At 45.6% G+C, this 17,733-nt stretch overlaps 1 protein-coding gene across 2 annotated transcripts in view; it reads left to right on the top strand.

The window, feature by feature from the left end:
• The window catches only part of LOC109400192 (protein neuralized), a 156,072-nt gene extending 140,185 nt beyond the window's left edge, over positions 1-15,887 (top strand). Inside the window, exons 1-3 of one of the 2 annotated variants that reach the window (XM_029872037.2) lie at positions 7,268-8,263; positions 12,456-14,077; positions 14,214-15,887. In XM_029872037.2, the coding sequence (XP_029727897.1) occupies positions 8,116-8,263; positions 12,456-14,077; positions 14,214-14,552 (2,109 nt within the window). In that variant the 5' untranslated portion in view covers positions 7,268-8,115 and the 3' untranslated portion in view covers positions 14,553-15,887. Of the gene's footprint in view, positions 1-7,267; positions 8,264-12,455; positions 14,078-14,213 lie in introns of those variants that run through there. The other variant, XM_019672670.3, reaches the window with a different exon arrangement.
• Positions 15,888-17,733: the final 1,846 nt, after the last annotated feature.

Here is a 17,733-nt window from a genome sequence, read left to right as displayed (position 1 = left end):
TTGAGAACGATACACAGTAACATGATGCCCCGCTAATTATCGCATACAGTCAGATCACCCTTTTTGGGTACCTTTACCAAGACGCCTTGCATCCAGTCGGCCGGAAATGTCGCGGTTTCCCATATGTTGTAGAATAATTGATGCAGTAGTTGTGCGGATACTACGGGGCAAGGATCGGTATATTCGCCTCACTCTATTCATATTCACTCCTTTTTGCTGAAGCGAATCGAGAAAGATGCAGCAAACAGATCATCGTGATCAAACACGCAACCCCATCACCAGTGGGAAGCGATGAGCCATCTGCTTGACATGAATATTCGTTGCCATTCATCGCAGTTTGGATCGCAAGCGAATGAATGAATGGCGAATGGTGAAGAATACTGGTGAGCGATCGAAGCGGCTATTATCATAAGTAGAAGAGAATTTCTGCATGTAACGCATACATTTTTACTGTATTGTCGCTGAAATGCTAGATTAGCAAAGAAAATAATTCGAAAACATCAATAATTTGTATGCACAATATCAATCGCATCACTCACGAATCGCATTCGCTTGCGATGCGAATGTGGACGAATGAATAATTTCCAAGTGTGGCTTCCCACCGTTCGCCGGAGTTTGCTGTCGTCGCTGACAAGCACACACACGAACCCAAGCGACAACCGTTCGCTGCTGACTGTCTTCGAATGGGGAAGAAGATGAAAAGTGGAAATCAAAAACCCTGCTACGGGGTCAGCTTTGATCATCTCAGCTAACATGCGATCGACCCCTGGGGCCCTGTTCGATTTTATGCTAAGTATGGCTGTTTCTATCTCCGCACTGATGGAGCTTCGGTGTTGACACGGGTAATGCGTCGAACCCTTGGCGGATCATGCTGAGGTGTTGATGACGTGACCGACACTTGAAAAAGGTTTCCAAAGTGCTTGAACTAGCGTTTCAACTGGTCAGCCGTGTCGGTCAGTAACTGTCCAGACGTGTCTTTCACGGGCATCGTAGCATTCATCTTAGTCCCACTAAGGCGATGTGAAACATCGTAGAGGAGACGGATGTCACCGGTGTTTGCAGCTTTCTCGCCTTCTTCGGCTAGGGAGTCCGCCCACGCTCTTTTGTACCGTCTACATGAGCGTTTCACTTCCTTCTCGAGAGCCGAAAAGCGCTGACGGGCTACGGCTTTGGCTCCTCGTGTTTTAGCTCGCTCTATCGCGGCTTTGGCGTTCCTTCGCTCCTCTATCTTCCTTCAGGTATCATATGTGATCCACTGGTTTCTTCGGGTGCGTAGCTCACCCAAATTATTCTCGCATTGATCTTCTACGCTTCCACCTGCTGGAATATCCGCAGTACGGTTCTCTAGCTCCTCGACGAAGAACCTTTCACCGCAGCGAATTCCAGACGGACAGCGTGTGTTGAACTGGCGCCCGATTTTCTCCTCCTGTCGCTGGATCCCAGCAATGCGCAGTCGGATCTCGCCGATAGGAGATGATGGTCGGACGCAATGCCGGCGCTACGTTTGTTCCGCACATCAAGAAGGATCCGTCTCCATTTACGGCCGATGCAGATGTGGTCGATTCGGAAAAAATCGCCATCACGGGAAACCCATGTCACTTTTTTGCACTGGTCGATGAGGAAAGAGTGATCCCCCAATCACCATGTCATTGCTGCCAATAAAACTCTGGAAACAGTTCTCCGTTCTCGCTCATTTCTCCGAGACCATGGCGTACCATGACGTGCTCATAATCCGAGTTGTCGGAACCAACCTTCGCGTTGAAGTCGTCCATGAGGATCTTGATATCATATCACCTTTCGGAATCTTATTCAATTCGGCAGCATCGGTTGACACGTAACATTGAATCATGGTAAGGATTCCAACTCCACGGTGGCGAGAAGCGTGTTCACCTCATAGTTCAGAGTGTAGCAGAATTTGGCCCGACGCCAATCTGTGTTCTCCAAAGTTCGATCCAAATCCATTCGATGCCGAAAAGGTTAAAATCGCCCAGCCCCATCATTTCGTAACAAATAGTTGCAATATTCGAAACAACTGCGACAGAGTTACGATGTGCATCGATAAGATCCACATCTCGAGTCCAATCTGGAGGAATGTATAACGCGCATAGGTAAAGTTAGCGGACGCCAAGTTGGAATAGCACTCAAACTTGTTCGATGGTGTTCCATGAATCGTTCTCGATCAGCCTAGCTTTTAGCCTGGAATGAACTGCCACGAAAACCAGTAGCCTTTCAACTGTTGTTTGCATTCCTATCGTAGCAAAATATTTCGTATGCATCTCTAAAAATGCTGCTAACGATAGTACGAGAGCCATGCCATGTTTCGGTTAAGACAATGACATCGAAGCACTGGTCCAACACAGCCAAATGGTAGTAGTCTTCCAGGAAGTCGTTGATCCCGTCTAGATTTTGGTAGTAAACTGTAATGTCCGAAACCATTTGCTGAGGGATCACAGTACTGGAAATCGGGATACCATAATGTGAAGAAGTATTAACTTGTCGATCTTGCTTGCCGATAGCTGAAGTTTGTCAAGCATCCCAAACACAGGACCGGGAAGGCTGCTGGTCGCTGGCGGGAAGGGCCCGACTGTGTTGGGTGGATCAGGGGCTTCCTCAAGGGGGATCCGGATCACAACGTCCGAGGTCATACTGTCCCGGTTGGTAAGTCGCGTTTTTTTGTAAAATATCGTCCAAAAGTTTTATTGCATCATTATATCCTATATGCGTTCTTTCCTTGGACTTCGCAGCGTATCTGCATGTCCGGACGTTATGTCACGAAAAATGCGCTTGGGACATTATGGCCTCGGAAGTTATGATACTGTGCCTTGGGAAGGGTTCGACTGGAGGCCCCGAAGCTTCCTCAATTGATTGTACCTGACTGTATTAAATGTTTGAACCACCTCATCTCCCAGCTCACACGCAGGACCGCGACAGCTGGTGGACGCTGGCAGGAAAGGCTCGACTGCAGTGAGTGGAAGAGGCTTCCTTGGGACTGGCGTCCCGCGTCCGGATACTATAGATGTGATGGTAATTAATTGGAGTAGACGAAAACACACATCTGCGTCTGCATTTGGGCAATAAGTAACACAGCGCAACATTTTTTTGTCTCAAGAGCAAACTTATGTGTCTCCGAAGGGTTTTGGGCCGCTGAATCCGAATCCGGGCTCAGATTTGCTTCAACACGTCACAATTTTGAGCTATACCTCAATTTATAGGGCAAAATATGCGATTTTGGGCTTTTTTGACTGCAAGCCATTAAGCATGGAAATATTTTTTTATGCAATCAAAAGGTTAATTGGTCAATTAACATCTAAATTAACGACTCATGCAAAATATTTCGTTTTACCTAATCAAATTTTATAGATTAAAGCATTTTATGTTAGTATGAAAACTTGCATGCAACTTTTGGAGGGTGACTTGTATGGGAAATATCGTACCTAACATAAATCGCTTAAAACTATCAAATTCGATTTGGTAAAACGAAATTTTTTGCATGAGTCGTTAATTTAGATGTTAATTGACCAATTAACCTTTTTAATGTTTAAAAAAATATTTCCATACTTAATGGCTTGCAGTCAAAAAAGCCCAAAATCGCCTATTTTGCCGCATAAATTGAGGTATAGCTCAAAATTGTGACGTGTTGGAGCAAATCTGAGCCCAGATTCGGATTCAGCGGCCCAAAATCTGTCAGAGACACATAAGTTTGCTCTTGAGACAGACCAAAAGTTATTTTTTGTTACGCTGTGTAATTGATGAACACAGAAGACACAAAACCCCTTCACCCTGTGGTAGTCCCTGTCTCCTATAGTTTTCTATTTAAACTCTGAGTAGTCAATACTGCCTCATGCCGAAATCGATGAATAGGGGAACATCGGGATCTGATACCCAATTTTTGGAACTATTATCGTACTGTAAGATCTGGTCAGTTGTTGCCGGCCATCGACGAAGCCGGCTTGATGAATTCTGACAAATCTGGGATAACACTTTGTAGGCGGCATTCAGAATGGTGATCGCGTGAAACTTATCACACTCTAACTTGTCGTTTTTACTTGTAGATAGGGTAAATTACCTCTTCCTTCCACTCTTCTGATAGCTGTTCTTTTTTTTTTTTTTTATTTGACGTCAATCATTCGTAGACCGTTACTTACATAAGTATGCTTAGTTGTACATTTTATATTGCACTATTCCACTTAACAATATTTATTAACCCTCGAACGATCGCGCTGTTGTATTTTGTACAACACGTTGAAAAAATCTCGCTTTTTGTACTCAGCATTAGCGTGGTGCTGACGCAGGTAGTCAACCGCGCGAGTTACGGAAGGTTAAGTTCCTTGGTTTTGAGTATCATAAAAGTATTTTTTCAATTTTGTCCGAGTCATGGTGAGATCAATCCTTTCACAATGTTGATTATAAGTGGACATCATCTGATTTAGTGGACCGAATTTAGCATAATTACTACGGCGAAAATCTACAGCAAATAAGTTTCTACTTCGCAGTTGGCAAGTTGGAGCATATAAATTTAATTTTGACAATATACTAGACGAATCAATGCGTTGAGTGGCAACATCATTAATAAACGACACCATCGCACACTCTCGGCCTTTTCAATGTTTGGAGATTAATTAACAAGCAACGTGATTCATACGATGGCAGAGGCATTACAGACCAACCTAAGTTACGTAATGCATGTAGTAAAAACTGACGTTGAATTGACTCTATGCGTTCTTCATATTTTTTTAGTATAAGGCGACCTAACAACACAACAGTATTCTAAAATTGAACGTACATAAGAAACATAAAGTGTTTTGAGTGTATAAGGATCTTGAAAATGATAGCTAAAACGTTTTATAAAATTAAGCATGTTGCCTGCTCTATGAGTAATTGCATTATAATGATCCACAAATGTTAGTTTGGAGTCTAAAACAATCCCTAGATCTTTTATTTTCTCACAACGTGTAACATATTCGCTTCCGTGTCCTGGCCGATGCAGACGAATGGCTAACTTTTGCAACTCTGTTCATGAGTTTAGATGCAATAACATTCTTGCCAGCGGCCTTGTTTTTTATTATCTGTATTAACGAGATTTTTAGCCCTAGGCTAGTTCATCTTGGGACCCACCCTTTATTTCCCTTCCGAAGGAAGAACTCACATTTTTGCAAGTTTGTCGGGAGTGGTATTCGATCCCAGGTCCTCGGCGTGATAGTCAAGTGTTCTAACCATCACACCAGGTCCGCTCCACTCCGCGGCCTTAGTGTTTGTAGGCAGTTGAATGGTATACTTCGCTCATCGAGGGAGTTGGTTGGTTCCCATCATCCGCCGTGATGGCGTAGGCATTTTTTCAACTACCTTGATCATCAGTACCTGCGTTATCTGCACCGTTCAGGTGTTTGTTGATGTGCTACTTTCACTTTTCAATTCCCTCACGACGGTCCGTTAAGAGGTTCCCTTCATTATCTCGGCACATTTTGGCTCGCGACACGAAGCCGTGTTGCCGGATGCGTGGAGCTTTTGGTAGAACTTCCGTGATATTTGAAAAAGGCACAATCCGCTTCTTTGACATGTCATTTCCTCGCAGTCTGCTTCTTCTTGGTGTCGTTTTATCTCCCGAAAGAGGCGGACCTGCTGCCTCCGTTTCGGTTTGTAACGTTCTTCTCATGCTGCAGTATGATTGTTGGTATGATCGCCCGCATTGTTTTCTTCGCTTCTCGAATCTCTTTACAATCCCCATCGAAACAACCCATTCCGTCGACTTCGTTCTACTTACCCGACGGTGTTATTGGCTGCGTCGTTCATGACTGCTTTTACTGTACTCCAGCAGTCTTCTATCACTCTACGTTGTATCGTGGCGGTGCCGGTATACATTGCTGATGTACGAAATGTTTTGGGCGCAGTTTGACCATCACCATGTAGTGCTCAGAGTCGATGTTGGCGCCATGATAAGTCCTGACATCGACAATGTCGTGGTCAATTTGGGATTGCGTCTGCTGTGATGATCTCCAGGTGTAACGATAAGGGAGGCAATGCTGGAAAAAGGTTCTACCTATGACCATGCTCTTAGAGGCGACGAGTCGTAGACCGATTTCGATCGCCAGCTGGTGGGCACCCAACTCTCCGATAGTCTGTCTGAATTCTTCCCCCTGGCCTTCCTGAGTGTTTGGATCTCCAATGGTGATCTTGACGTCGTGGCTTGAGTAGCGGTCGTATTGGTGTTTGAACAGTGCGTAGAATGCGCGCTTGTCATCATCAGTGCTTCCGGAAAGTAGTCTGTGCACGCTGATTATGCTGCAGTGAAGATTCGGCGTTTGATCTTCAACCTGCTTATTCTTTCGTCGATCGGCCACCAGCCCTTTTTGCGTCCCGTGTATTATCGCCCATCACGATGAAAGTTGTGATATGAATATCTCTAAACGTTCGCATCATGGATTCTGTCCAACGCAGCTGCTACAGCGCTGGATGGTACTGGACCAAAAACAAAAACAACTTTAGGTGGCGATCATTGTCACTATTGACTTGAAGAAGTATGAGGAAGGAACAAGTGAGGAGCAGAGTTATGTTAGACGCTCATCCTTACTTATATTCTTAAAAATATGGAATTGTTTAAGTTTATTTAGAAAATAATAACTACCTTATCCTTTGGTGTCAAGTCAACAATATTCCTAATTGCTCAAATTGTTTTTTTTTTCGTTACGATCATTATTCATGACTGTAGTGCGACAGTGCAATTTTAATAAAACCTATTTCTATGAATAAGAATTTACTCACGAACAAAGATCATGCGGTCCTCAATTGACGAGGTTGTTAATGGGGAGCAAAAGTGCAACCGAGGGGAAGCCAAGGGAGCCATATAGTTGAAACATGGAACCTTACATGATCCTCCGATGTTCACACGACTTTTTGAACTTGTGCATTTTTTCTCCATGCACTTCTGGGAGAAAGGGGCATCATGCGAGGAGTCCTGGGGGTGCGGTTGCACTCTCTCCAGGCGGGAACCTCTTCTTTTCTCATGACAGCAATCGTCGTAAAGTCGCTTTCAAGGGGGTTTTATGGGATCTTCCAAAGACCAAAGGCAAATCGCATCGCGCGCGCGGGATCTATATGGGGAATCTTTCCGCGCTCGCTCGCTCGAGCGCACGCGGGTACGTTCTCTTTTGAGTTGTGGATGGTCGGTCGTCTAATGCTGTTTTCGCCTTTCTTATTTGGGATGCACTTCTCCGAGCGCGCGGTGAGGCGAATCATCCAAGTTCCAAGTGAATGGGGTGTGGAAGGAAGGATGAAACGCGGTGGACGAAGTGAGCAGATGGAAGCATGAGTGAGCATATGCAACCAGCCGGCCTCAGCTTGCGCTCTTGGTTTTTTGCTTTTTGTACATAAGCGGACTGGCTGGCCCGGAGGAGCAAGCGAGAGGGATCGATCGGGTGAAGCATAATGCTGCGCTTGGAGTCGAAATACGCCGGAGAGGTGTACTCCGATCGTCAGTTCTGAGCAAACCGTCCAACGGTGAAGACGTACATTTCAATCCGTCTCTTGCACTTGAGTTGGGTTGTGAGGGAATTTAGTTCATAAGTTGTGGGTTGGTTTATCCTTCGCGTCGACACTACTAAAGGACTTTGGTTACGATCGCGTCGTCCGGAAGTTGCTTATCAGTTGACCAGTTCGCTATCGAGAAGTGAACGCGCAAAGTGATTAAGATTGTACTACTGCTAACTGTGGGAACCGATTCAAGCAGCAGCAAACGCGAAACAATTTCTCGTCATAAAGGAATACGCGGAATATAGCAAGAAGACCCCAACCGAAGGGTACACAGAAATCGTGAAGGAAGAGTTAAAAGAAAGTCGTTGAAAAACAAAACACAAGACGAACGATCGATTGATCGTGTGTGCGAACGTGCGCGAGGCCCGCCTCCCCACCCCCACCCGAGTGTGTGTTGTGTGCTAGCGCTCCAAGGGAGTTTCTGTGAGTACTGTGGGAACCCCAGCAGGAAAATAAACTGTTATGTGTGATTAATTCAGTCGCGGAACGCGAACTGTGTGCGTGTGTGCCGCCCGTGCAGTAGTGCTCGAAGCGCCTCGAAGTTTTTCCTCTCGGACACTAACCTAGACCCCCACATTGTTGGCCCCTATGGGTGTACTGAACGTCGTGGTCGGTTCCGGTGCCGGTGCAGTCGTCGAGTGCCAGCCGAGTTGCAAGAAGACCAACGACAACATCTTCTCGCCGATCAAGAACAAGATGAAGGTCCTGAAGAAGATCAAGAAACGGATGGGACTAGGTTAGTAGCTTTGATTTGCCTTGTAGGTTAATGTAATTGCTGTAAGAACGCGCCCGCCGGCTGCAGCGTTGCAGATAACACTACAGCGGCAGCTGCATTTTGCTAGAACCCCTCGCTTTGCGTCAACGGTGTGTAACGAACTTTTCTCCCTACCACATATGTATATCTCTTCATCGCCGGTTCTAGTTCGTTAACTGTCTGGCTCGAAAGTTGGATGGTTTGTGGAAGGGAGGAAGTACACGACGCGAAAGGGTCTTCCATTCATACTTACCGAACCGAGCCCAGTTCCCCTTTGATGGGTGCTCACTCGGTTGTAACATTATTGCGCGCCTGAGCGTTGTGTTTTTCCCGTTGGATTCGGTTACCATTACCTTTCCGCCGAGTTGGTCCGGTAATGGGGTACCTATAGTTGAAGTGCTTATAAAATCGTGCATGGATGAAAAAAGGGGTTTTGTTTTCTGGGACGAATCAGTTTTTTTGTGGGCTTATTCGGGCACCGATGAACGATTTTTCTTCGCTAGTTTAATTACATGGGTTTGATCATTTGCAAACTTGATTTTATCTGTATCTTGTAACAAACGTGATTTTATCTGTAAAACTTGTTTGTTATTTGTTCATCACTCGGATGATTATGTTTAAACTGTTTTGGTATGCACTGAAGTTTTTTTTTACGCGGTTTTTTTACGCGGTCCGTCCTAAAAAAAACCGCGTTATTTCAAGACCCGTCGTAAAAAAAACCGCGTTATTTCAAAAACCGTCGTAAAAAAAATCCGTGTTTTTTCAAAAACACGCGTAAAATAGTCAGCACCACATCTAACGTGACTTGACTTTTTTTACGACGTTTTTTGAAATAACGCGGTTTTTTTACGACGGGTCTTGAAATAACGCGGTTTTTTTTACGACGGGTCTTGAAATAACGCGGTTTTTTTTACGCGGTTTTTTTTTTACGCGGGACCATTACCGTCGTAAAAAAAACTTCAGTGTATATTTATTGATTAGTTTTTTTTTACTTTTTAATAATGAAGAGCAGCGTCTCATAAACCTTATTTTGACTACTAAATGAGGAAACTTAAGAACACATGGAAGTCATCTTTGTCGGTCATGTCATGTGATCGGTCTTTTATATCTTATTTGCTCTTTTGCAACAACAAACATTGAATGTTCCATATTTTTAATACTCTCATTATGGTCTCCTGGGAATGTGAGCAATATTTTCTAATAAAGTATCGTCATTACCTCTTAGACTCTTGCTCTCTTCTGCATTTCCATATAATTATGAGTCATCGAAAGAAGTTTGATGAATGAGTCATAAAATGTGTAAGGTTTGCTCTTTATACCATTTTATTAGCTGTATGAAATTCAAGGATCATATGAATATTAGACTTTTTTTAGAATTATTATCATTTGATGCCCCAACAAATATCTATTTATTCTATAGCCATTTTTAGCTTGTTTTGTGTGCGAATTTCGTCCATAAAGTATCTTAAACCGTAACCCATTTGGTCAATGATAAAAGCTTTTTTGTATATACAAGTTATTATTTGTTCAATTTGCGTGTGTGTATTTTTTTAAGAACACGTCTTTTTGTTCTTTCGGCAATCTGTATTTTCGACTATTAAATATAAAGCCTCCTGAACTGCTGCTAGATGCTACCTTGATGATCTAGAATGCTTGGTTATCAACATTAGACTAAAACTGGCTTATGCGCTCTGAAATAATTGAACCCAGAGCCACAATTAGAAAGAGTAGAACACCCATTACAAGCTTTGACTTCATCCGTATATTTCGGAAATACTTCCGTTTTTGACCAGGGGAGAGCTAGCTCTAAATGTCATTTTGCCTCCTTTGTTGGTCTCTAAAAACAAATTCTTAATAACATATTAAATCATATTCAAATCAAACTTGAACTACTTCAGCGATAAACCTCCATCTAATGGACAGAACATTAGCTCTCAACGCATCAACCCATCCTTCCGTGCACCGATCATTCGTTCCCGAGAGCCGGACGTCAAAGTGTGTTACGCTTCCATGCGTTCGCCGGTCAAGATAACACAAAAACGTCCGGCTCGGTGCGACTTGGCTTCGACCCGACGGATAACTACTGCGCGGCATCCCTGACTGTTGACGGAGTCGCTGCCATCAGCACCAGGCCCCGGCTACGATCGTTGTCGCCACTGAGCTGAGTTCACTCGTTGATCGAGACTTACGCACATAGGAGTTTCTCAACCGTGCTTCCTTCCTGCCCTCTGCTTGCCGTCCCCATCAGAATTCCTCGCGGCGTCGTCATCGAGTCCAGCCGCCGGCAGCCGTCACTGAACTCTGCTGAATAATAATAATAACAAATAATTAATTCGCTCATGCGATGTGATATAAAATTGTTTTCTTCAACTTGTCGCTCTTCGCTTTCTGCTCCGGTTCGGATCGTTTCCCGGTATGTGCGCCTCCGTTTCACATCAAATTTTTATTGCATTTCTACTTGACGGCGACAAGGAATACGACAATGGCGGCGGCGGCTACGGTGACGACAGGGCGACGGCTATTGGTGACGACCTGCATTAGCAGAACTAACGGTGGGAACCAACCGCTCCGCTCGTCTTCGTCATCCAATCTGATTATTATTCCGACACCGAAGCACTCCACACAGTAGTTCTTGTAACAAGGTTAGTTACCTGCTCACTAGGGGTCCGGCGGCGGCAGCGGCTGTGGGGAAACTGCATCGCGGAGGCGAGATGTCGCACGCGTGCTCGCTAGCCGCCGAAGCGACGCGACGGCGTCGGCGACTTCGACGCGTGGCGCGCGATCGCATACGTAACCCAGAAATGAAAATCCGATAATGAAAAGCGCAATCAAAGGCATAGTCGATCGGTTTATACACGTCTGCGGGGTGATTGGCGTTTCCAACGTACGGGCCGCCGTAGTCATGCATGACCGCCAAGAGGAAATTGGAAATAGTTTTCCCTCGATTGAAATCGGTAACTTTCTCCGGATTTAGACTGGCCAAGCGCAGCTGTTCCAACGTGATCTTCTTTGTCTTCCTTCAAACGAACGATCGTCAAATTTTATGTTTCCCAAAATTTCAACCCCCTAGAATAAGATGGAAAAGCCAGCTGTCCGCAACCATCGGAAGACAGACTTCCTTTCGCCTTAGAGGGGTTCCTATTCGAAAAAAGCATAGACGAAGAAGGAACGTAAAAGGCGTCCCTTCATCGTCTCCGTATGCGATTCGCTTTACGTTCTCGGTTTCGGTTATTTACATTTTCAATAAACATCTGTCTCGGTTCTCGGCTGCTCGCCCTGGATAGACTGGATAGTCTCCGAAGGGATTTTTGCGTAATGGATTGCGTTGTTTCGGGAAGATTGCGAGGGCGTCGATGGTGAAGATGCGTTCAACTGCGAGGGTGAGGATGCGAAAAAGTGCAGATGTATGTAATTAAACTGCGGCTTTCGGGATTTGGAGTCCTCTGGGACATGTCGGGATTAAAAGCCCTTCAAGAATTTTGGACATATCGGCGACAGATTGTGATGTGCGATACGTGTTGCTGCGGCGCGACAAATGGCTGCGCGATGGCGGTAGATTCTTATCAAGACGACGAAAGACGTCGTCATAGTCGACGGAAGCTATTAAGACATAATTGAACGGAAGGCAACGGTTCAAGCGTTAAGCGCGTGTGATGTATGTACATACAGTAAATACCGCAGGAATTAAACGACGACGAGGGGAAATTAGGCGAACGCACACTCGAGCCCCTCGTCGTCATTCCGTAGGTACGTGCTCAATCGTCTTGCGGCGGATGTCGAAAAAATGGAATATGAACCCGCCGTCGGTTGCCGGTCGGTGGCAGCACTTGCATCACTCGTACACATTAGGCCAAAGGAAATCGGAAGTAGCATTTCCGATCTTTCGTCATTCTCCCCTTGTTTCTCTGCTTTTTCTTAGTGTCGCATTGTATAGCTCTAGTTGGAACAATTTCACCTGCGCTTACCGATCACTTCTGGTGATCAGCGATCAACCTATCAAGATACTTTAAGTAGCTGGTTTTCCGTGATTAAGAATCACATGAATGAACATTTCGATTGGTTTCGTTGTAGAATATGTGGTCATACTGCTTTGTATATTTAATCAGCTAACATTATTTATATACCAAACATTCCTAGCTTTTACTAAACTATGCCTTTTCTCTTCCGATTACAGCTCCTCGCAGTGCATCATCCTGTCCGGGTCCAAACAATCTACCGCCGCTCAAATTTCACTATGTTCACGGTGACAACATCCGGATCTCACGAGATGCCTCCGTAGCGCGGCGGTACGAATCCTTCTGCAAGGGAATCACATTCAGCGCCCGGCCAGTGCGGGTCAACGAGCGAGTGTGCGTCAAATTCCTAGACATCTCCAACAACTGGAGTGGAGTCATTCGGTTCGGATTCACCTGCAATGACCCCGCCACACTGCGTGGTAACCTGCCAAAGTATGCATGTCCAGACCTAACTAACAAACCCGGATTCTGGGCCAAAGCCCTGAATGAGGTATACTGTTATCGTAACAACGTACTGTTCTACTATGTCACACCCTCCGGAGATGTTCACTTTGGCATCAACGGAGAAGAGAAGGGGGTGTTCATCACCGACGTTGATTCCCGTGGCCCCTTATGGGCTGTCATTGACGTCTACGGCAATTCCACGGCCATCGAGTTCCTAGATTCGCGTATTTATATGTTCCAACAGCAGCAACAACAACACCAACACCAGCACCACCATCATCATAATCATAATCAACAGCAGCCAGTGCAGAGCCAGTCCTGCGGTCGTCGTTCTGTCGACCAAGAAATTGTACCTCAGTTGGAATCTCTCAGTATAAATCAACACAACCAGCAGCTGCTGGAAGAACGTCCAGTTCCTACGACGACAGTCATCAGTTCAGCCGCCAGCATGCGCTACAATAGCCCGGCACCTGGACTGTTACCTCTCCCGTTCCATCCGATCCGAGGTCGCAACATCAAGTTCTCCGCCGACCGTACGATGGCTACCCGTGCCGAAACTGAATTCTGCCAAGGATACGTATTCACACCCCGTCCAATCAAAATCGGCGAACGCCTCATCATTCAAATTCTCAAAACCGACACCATGTTTGTGGGTTCTCTTGCCCTTGGACTGACATCGTGTGATCCGGCCAACCTACAACTGTCTGATCTCCCCGACGATTCCGATTTACTCCTAGATCGTCCAGAATACTGGGTGGTCAGCAAAGATGTCGCTTCCACGCTGGTCCGTGGTGACGAACTGTGCTTCTCCATCTCAGTCAACGGAGAAGTGTCCATCAGCAAGAACGGTGGAGCTCCATCTGTGATTATGCACATCGATCAGAGCCTACAGATGTGGGCTTTCCTGGACGTCTACGGATCCACCCAAAGCGTCCGTTTGTTCAGTCATGCAATTCCTACTCCGGTAGCGACCGCCTCTTGCTCGGCTTTGTATCCCGAACACCGATCCATGACCGCTTCGGCAAGCCAACGTAGTCTGCAGGTTCAACCCACAAGCCAACCGGCGCCGCATACGACAACGACAGCTACCATCCGGCCCGATATGATCCAAATCAACCCCGGCGGTACCGTGCTGGTGGTGAATTTGCCGCCCACGGATGTCATTTCGCCTGCTTCCTCGCAACCTTCGGTCCAGCAAGCCCAGGCCACCATCGTGTCCCGTGGGCTTCCGAGCTCCGCCTCAACGCTCTCGGTGCCGCTTTCCACGCTATCGCTTTCCTCGCACTCTGGTTCGACCGGGACGGCCGAACTTGTTCCGGCTTATAGTTATGCTGAGGTGAGTATTTTAAGTTTTCTTCAATCATACTGTTCGGGTGGTGCACTTGGACATAAGAATAGTTCAGAGTTTACATAACGACCTTTATAAACAAATGATCTAATCAAAATTCAACTCTCTTCCTTTCTCCTTACAGCCAATGCCTTCCTACAACAACGCGTCTAACTATAACACTCTTGCGGCTGCGGCCGCCTCCGCAGCCAGTTCCGGTTCCCTTTCCGGTCCCAGCAGTAGTTCCTGTTCGTCAACGCCCCTGCCCACGCCGTCCATCGGGGTGAATCCTCCGATCTACAGCTCGACCGGCGTCGACTGTACCATCTGCTTCGAGAAACCGATCGACTCGGTCCTGTACATGTGCGGCCACATGTGCATGTGCTACGACTGTGCGATCAAGCAGTGGCGCGGCATCGGCGGTGGACACTGTCCGCTGTGTCGTGCCGTCATTCGGGACGTGATTCGCACCTACAAATCCTAAGATCCGCAAAGGAACCCGCTGCGGGACGGTGGCGTTAGACGTGGCACCTCTCTGCCCGTCAAACAAGTCAGTCACGATACCAAAAAACACGCACCTTCCATTCGAACTGAATGACGGTAAGGACGGCTACAATTGTGAATGTGATTTTAAACCTAATTAAAACTTAAAGCAAATGAATCAAGCGAAGAAGCGTAACTCGGAAAGCGAACACACACACACGGTGGACATTCGGAATCATTCTGGTCAAAATTAAAACACTTATATTTTATGGACGAGTAAATTATTAAGTTGTCGACATTTCTCACACTCTCTGGGTGGGAGCAAAAAAGCCAAGGTATAATGCGGGAAGGGAATTGTTGCCCTACATTGGGTCGTGTTTAGTTTCGTTTTCTGTCGAAATCGTTGACGAATGCATTATCTAGTGTGTAAGCTATTTTTCGTAGGAAAACAAAATAAAAAATAATCAAACCAAAAATCTCAAATTTGCATAGTCGTTACTAGTGCAAGTAACAAAGTCTACAGTTTTATTAGAAGGTCAGTAAGGAAATTGCCAAAAAGTACATCACTTCCAAATTGCAATCGTAAGAAACAAAGCAAACGAGACAGTAATCCCATTAAATGAGTGAGAAATCGCAAAGCAATGATATGCAAATCAGACCGTTTTCTTAACTGCGCTGCAAATTCGAAGCTTTCCATCCCATTTTTTATTTTAAATTCTCAATCACGATCACGACATTAACGCAAAATCCGAGAAAGCTAAACCTAATTTACAAAATTGATACTTTCTAGTCAAGCAAAAATTGAATTATATATCTACTAGCAGAGAGCGATAATCCCAAAGGAAAATTTATGTTAAGAGTAACACCCAACTGCCCATCCCGGGGAGGCCGTGTCCATCCCGTCCGTGCTGCGGTTCTTTTCCCGGGGAGGCACCTTATTTATTCAATTGCGTCCCTTTTATCTGCTTCGAGTACACTTAACTCTCAATCCCAAGTATCCAGTATACACAGTATACACAAAACTTATAGACAACCTTTCTTGCTGTCCAAGGACACAACAAGAAACAACAGCAGCGAGTATATTGAAACACTAAAGAATACTCGCGCCAGTAGGTGTTCCTTCGAATGCGCAAAACACACATTTATTCGATATGGTAATATTACAGTAGCATATTAGCGAGGGATAGAGAAACAGATAGTTGACACATTCTATTAATTTATTGTTATGAACGCATTTACAGTTAGGAAGAAACGAAACATATTTTTTAAAAGGTTAGCTAAATGACTAAACAAGCCAGAGAATACACAGTCTCGTCAGTGCTAAAAAATTAAACAATTTGTCTGGTAAAGTTCCTTATAGCAAGATATCACCTCCTTTTCGTTGACGCTGCGTTTCTCGGATCTCTCCTATGTATTATGAACGACGGCGAAGGCCCTAGCTTTCAACGAACTCTTTTGCTTTAGGTGACAAACGGTGGACGTGGAAGATGTTCTGGAATGACACGTTGTAGACGGGATATTATAATATGCTGTCATGTTCGTACCACGATGGGTTCACCACAAAAACTGGACAGTTGCATATCAAATGATACGAAGTTCCATAATCGGATTCACAGCTATCTATCTATATATATAAAAATGAATTTCTGTCTGTCTGTCTGTCTGTCTGTCTGACCGCTATGGATTCGGAAACTACTGAACCGATCGGCGTGAAATTTTGTATGAAGGTGGGTTTGGGGCCGGGGCAGGTTCTTAGCATAGTGTGAGAACCCTCCCCCCGCTGGAAAGGGGGGCTCCCATACAAATGAAACCGAAATGTGCTGAGAGAAAAGCTCAACAGTCAAAAGCAACAAAACCAATCTAGAGTGCGGTGCTCCAGTGACCGCAGTTCAGTGACATTTGACAAATTTGAATTTGAATGTTGAGGCAAATACGGCAGTGGCTGGCTAGGTGGGCCCCGATAGCCACAGAGGAAAGGCCGGGGGTTTCTGACCCAACGGGTGCGACGACGGCTTCGTCCCGAAGTACCAGGCCCGCAATGGCAGGCGCTTGGCAGCGGGCAGCGTGGGTGGTGAACAACGGCGGGGTGACAACGGTGGTGGCTGGCAAGGTTGTCGTCGATAGTCACCGAGGAAAGACCGTGGTATCTAACTCCCGTGGTGTGCAGACTTCGCCCCGAGGAAACATGCCTGGGAGGACCGGGGGCTGCGCAACTGGCTTGAGAGGGCTGCCACCAACCGGCAGGTTTCTGACCCCCGCGGGATGAGGGTTACAACCCGACAAAACCAGCTCTGCTGGCCGGACGTTAGCTTACTCGCGCCGGTCTGCCATCCCTGCGAATGCTAACCGGCGAACAGGTCACGTACGGGCCAGACGCTGGAGCCTTGCAATGGCTATTTGGATTCGCACGGTACAACTAATCTTCCGAGGCACTTCCAGAGGGTGCACTGTTGGTTGCAAACGGTGGCAAAACCGATCGGTGACGCAATCGTGTATAAAAGGGTCGATAATTTCTGGAAATTGGAACTTCTCTAATTTGTAGTTGAATCTCAATTAACTTGCACGGTCGGGCATCTCCCCTAACCGAAATCGTGTGCCGATCGTGCCTCTATTTCCGCCCACACTCAGTAGGAGTTCAGTGGAGGTAGCTATGTACCATACTCGGGCACCCATTTTGCCATTCATGAGCGATGCGCTTCACGGTCACCTTAGTATTGACCGTTGGAAAATTACGCTATCTGGACAAATATTTCCCTACTTTTCCGCACTCATATATGGGTTTCTTCAAGACTAAAAACCTTGAGCATTTTATTGTATACTCTTAAAAAAAACCTGAATGAAAAATTTCTCGAAAAATTTCCTGCAGAACCTTTGTAGGATATCATTGAAAACTCAAAGAGCAATGGAAAAATGATATCATTTACTAAATTTGTTGAGGTACGACATGAGGCATTTTCTTACGCATGTTTTGAGCTTCATAAAAAATAACTTCGTTAGAATGGTCCATATCAGAAAAAAATTAAACAACATAGGAATCACAACAAACATACGAACTATTCAAATTGAACGCCAGATATATTCCTTTAAATAATACAAAAGCAAGGTAGGTTGAAAGGACCAACATGATCTAAACCGAACCTGGGAGACTAACGACTACAATCATAACACCATCACCAAGTTGC

This window comes from Aedes albopictus, chromosome 3 (assembly GCF_035046485.1).
Source record: "Aedes albopictus strain Foshan chromosome 3, AalbF5, whole genome shotgun sequence".
Classification (NCBI taxonomy): Eukaryota; Metazoa; Arthropoda; class Insecta; order Diptera; family Culicidae; genus Aedes; species Aedes albopictus.
Note: the sequence above shows the minus strand (reverse complement) of the source record. Positions and strands in the feature narration are given on the sequence as shown.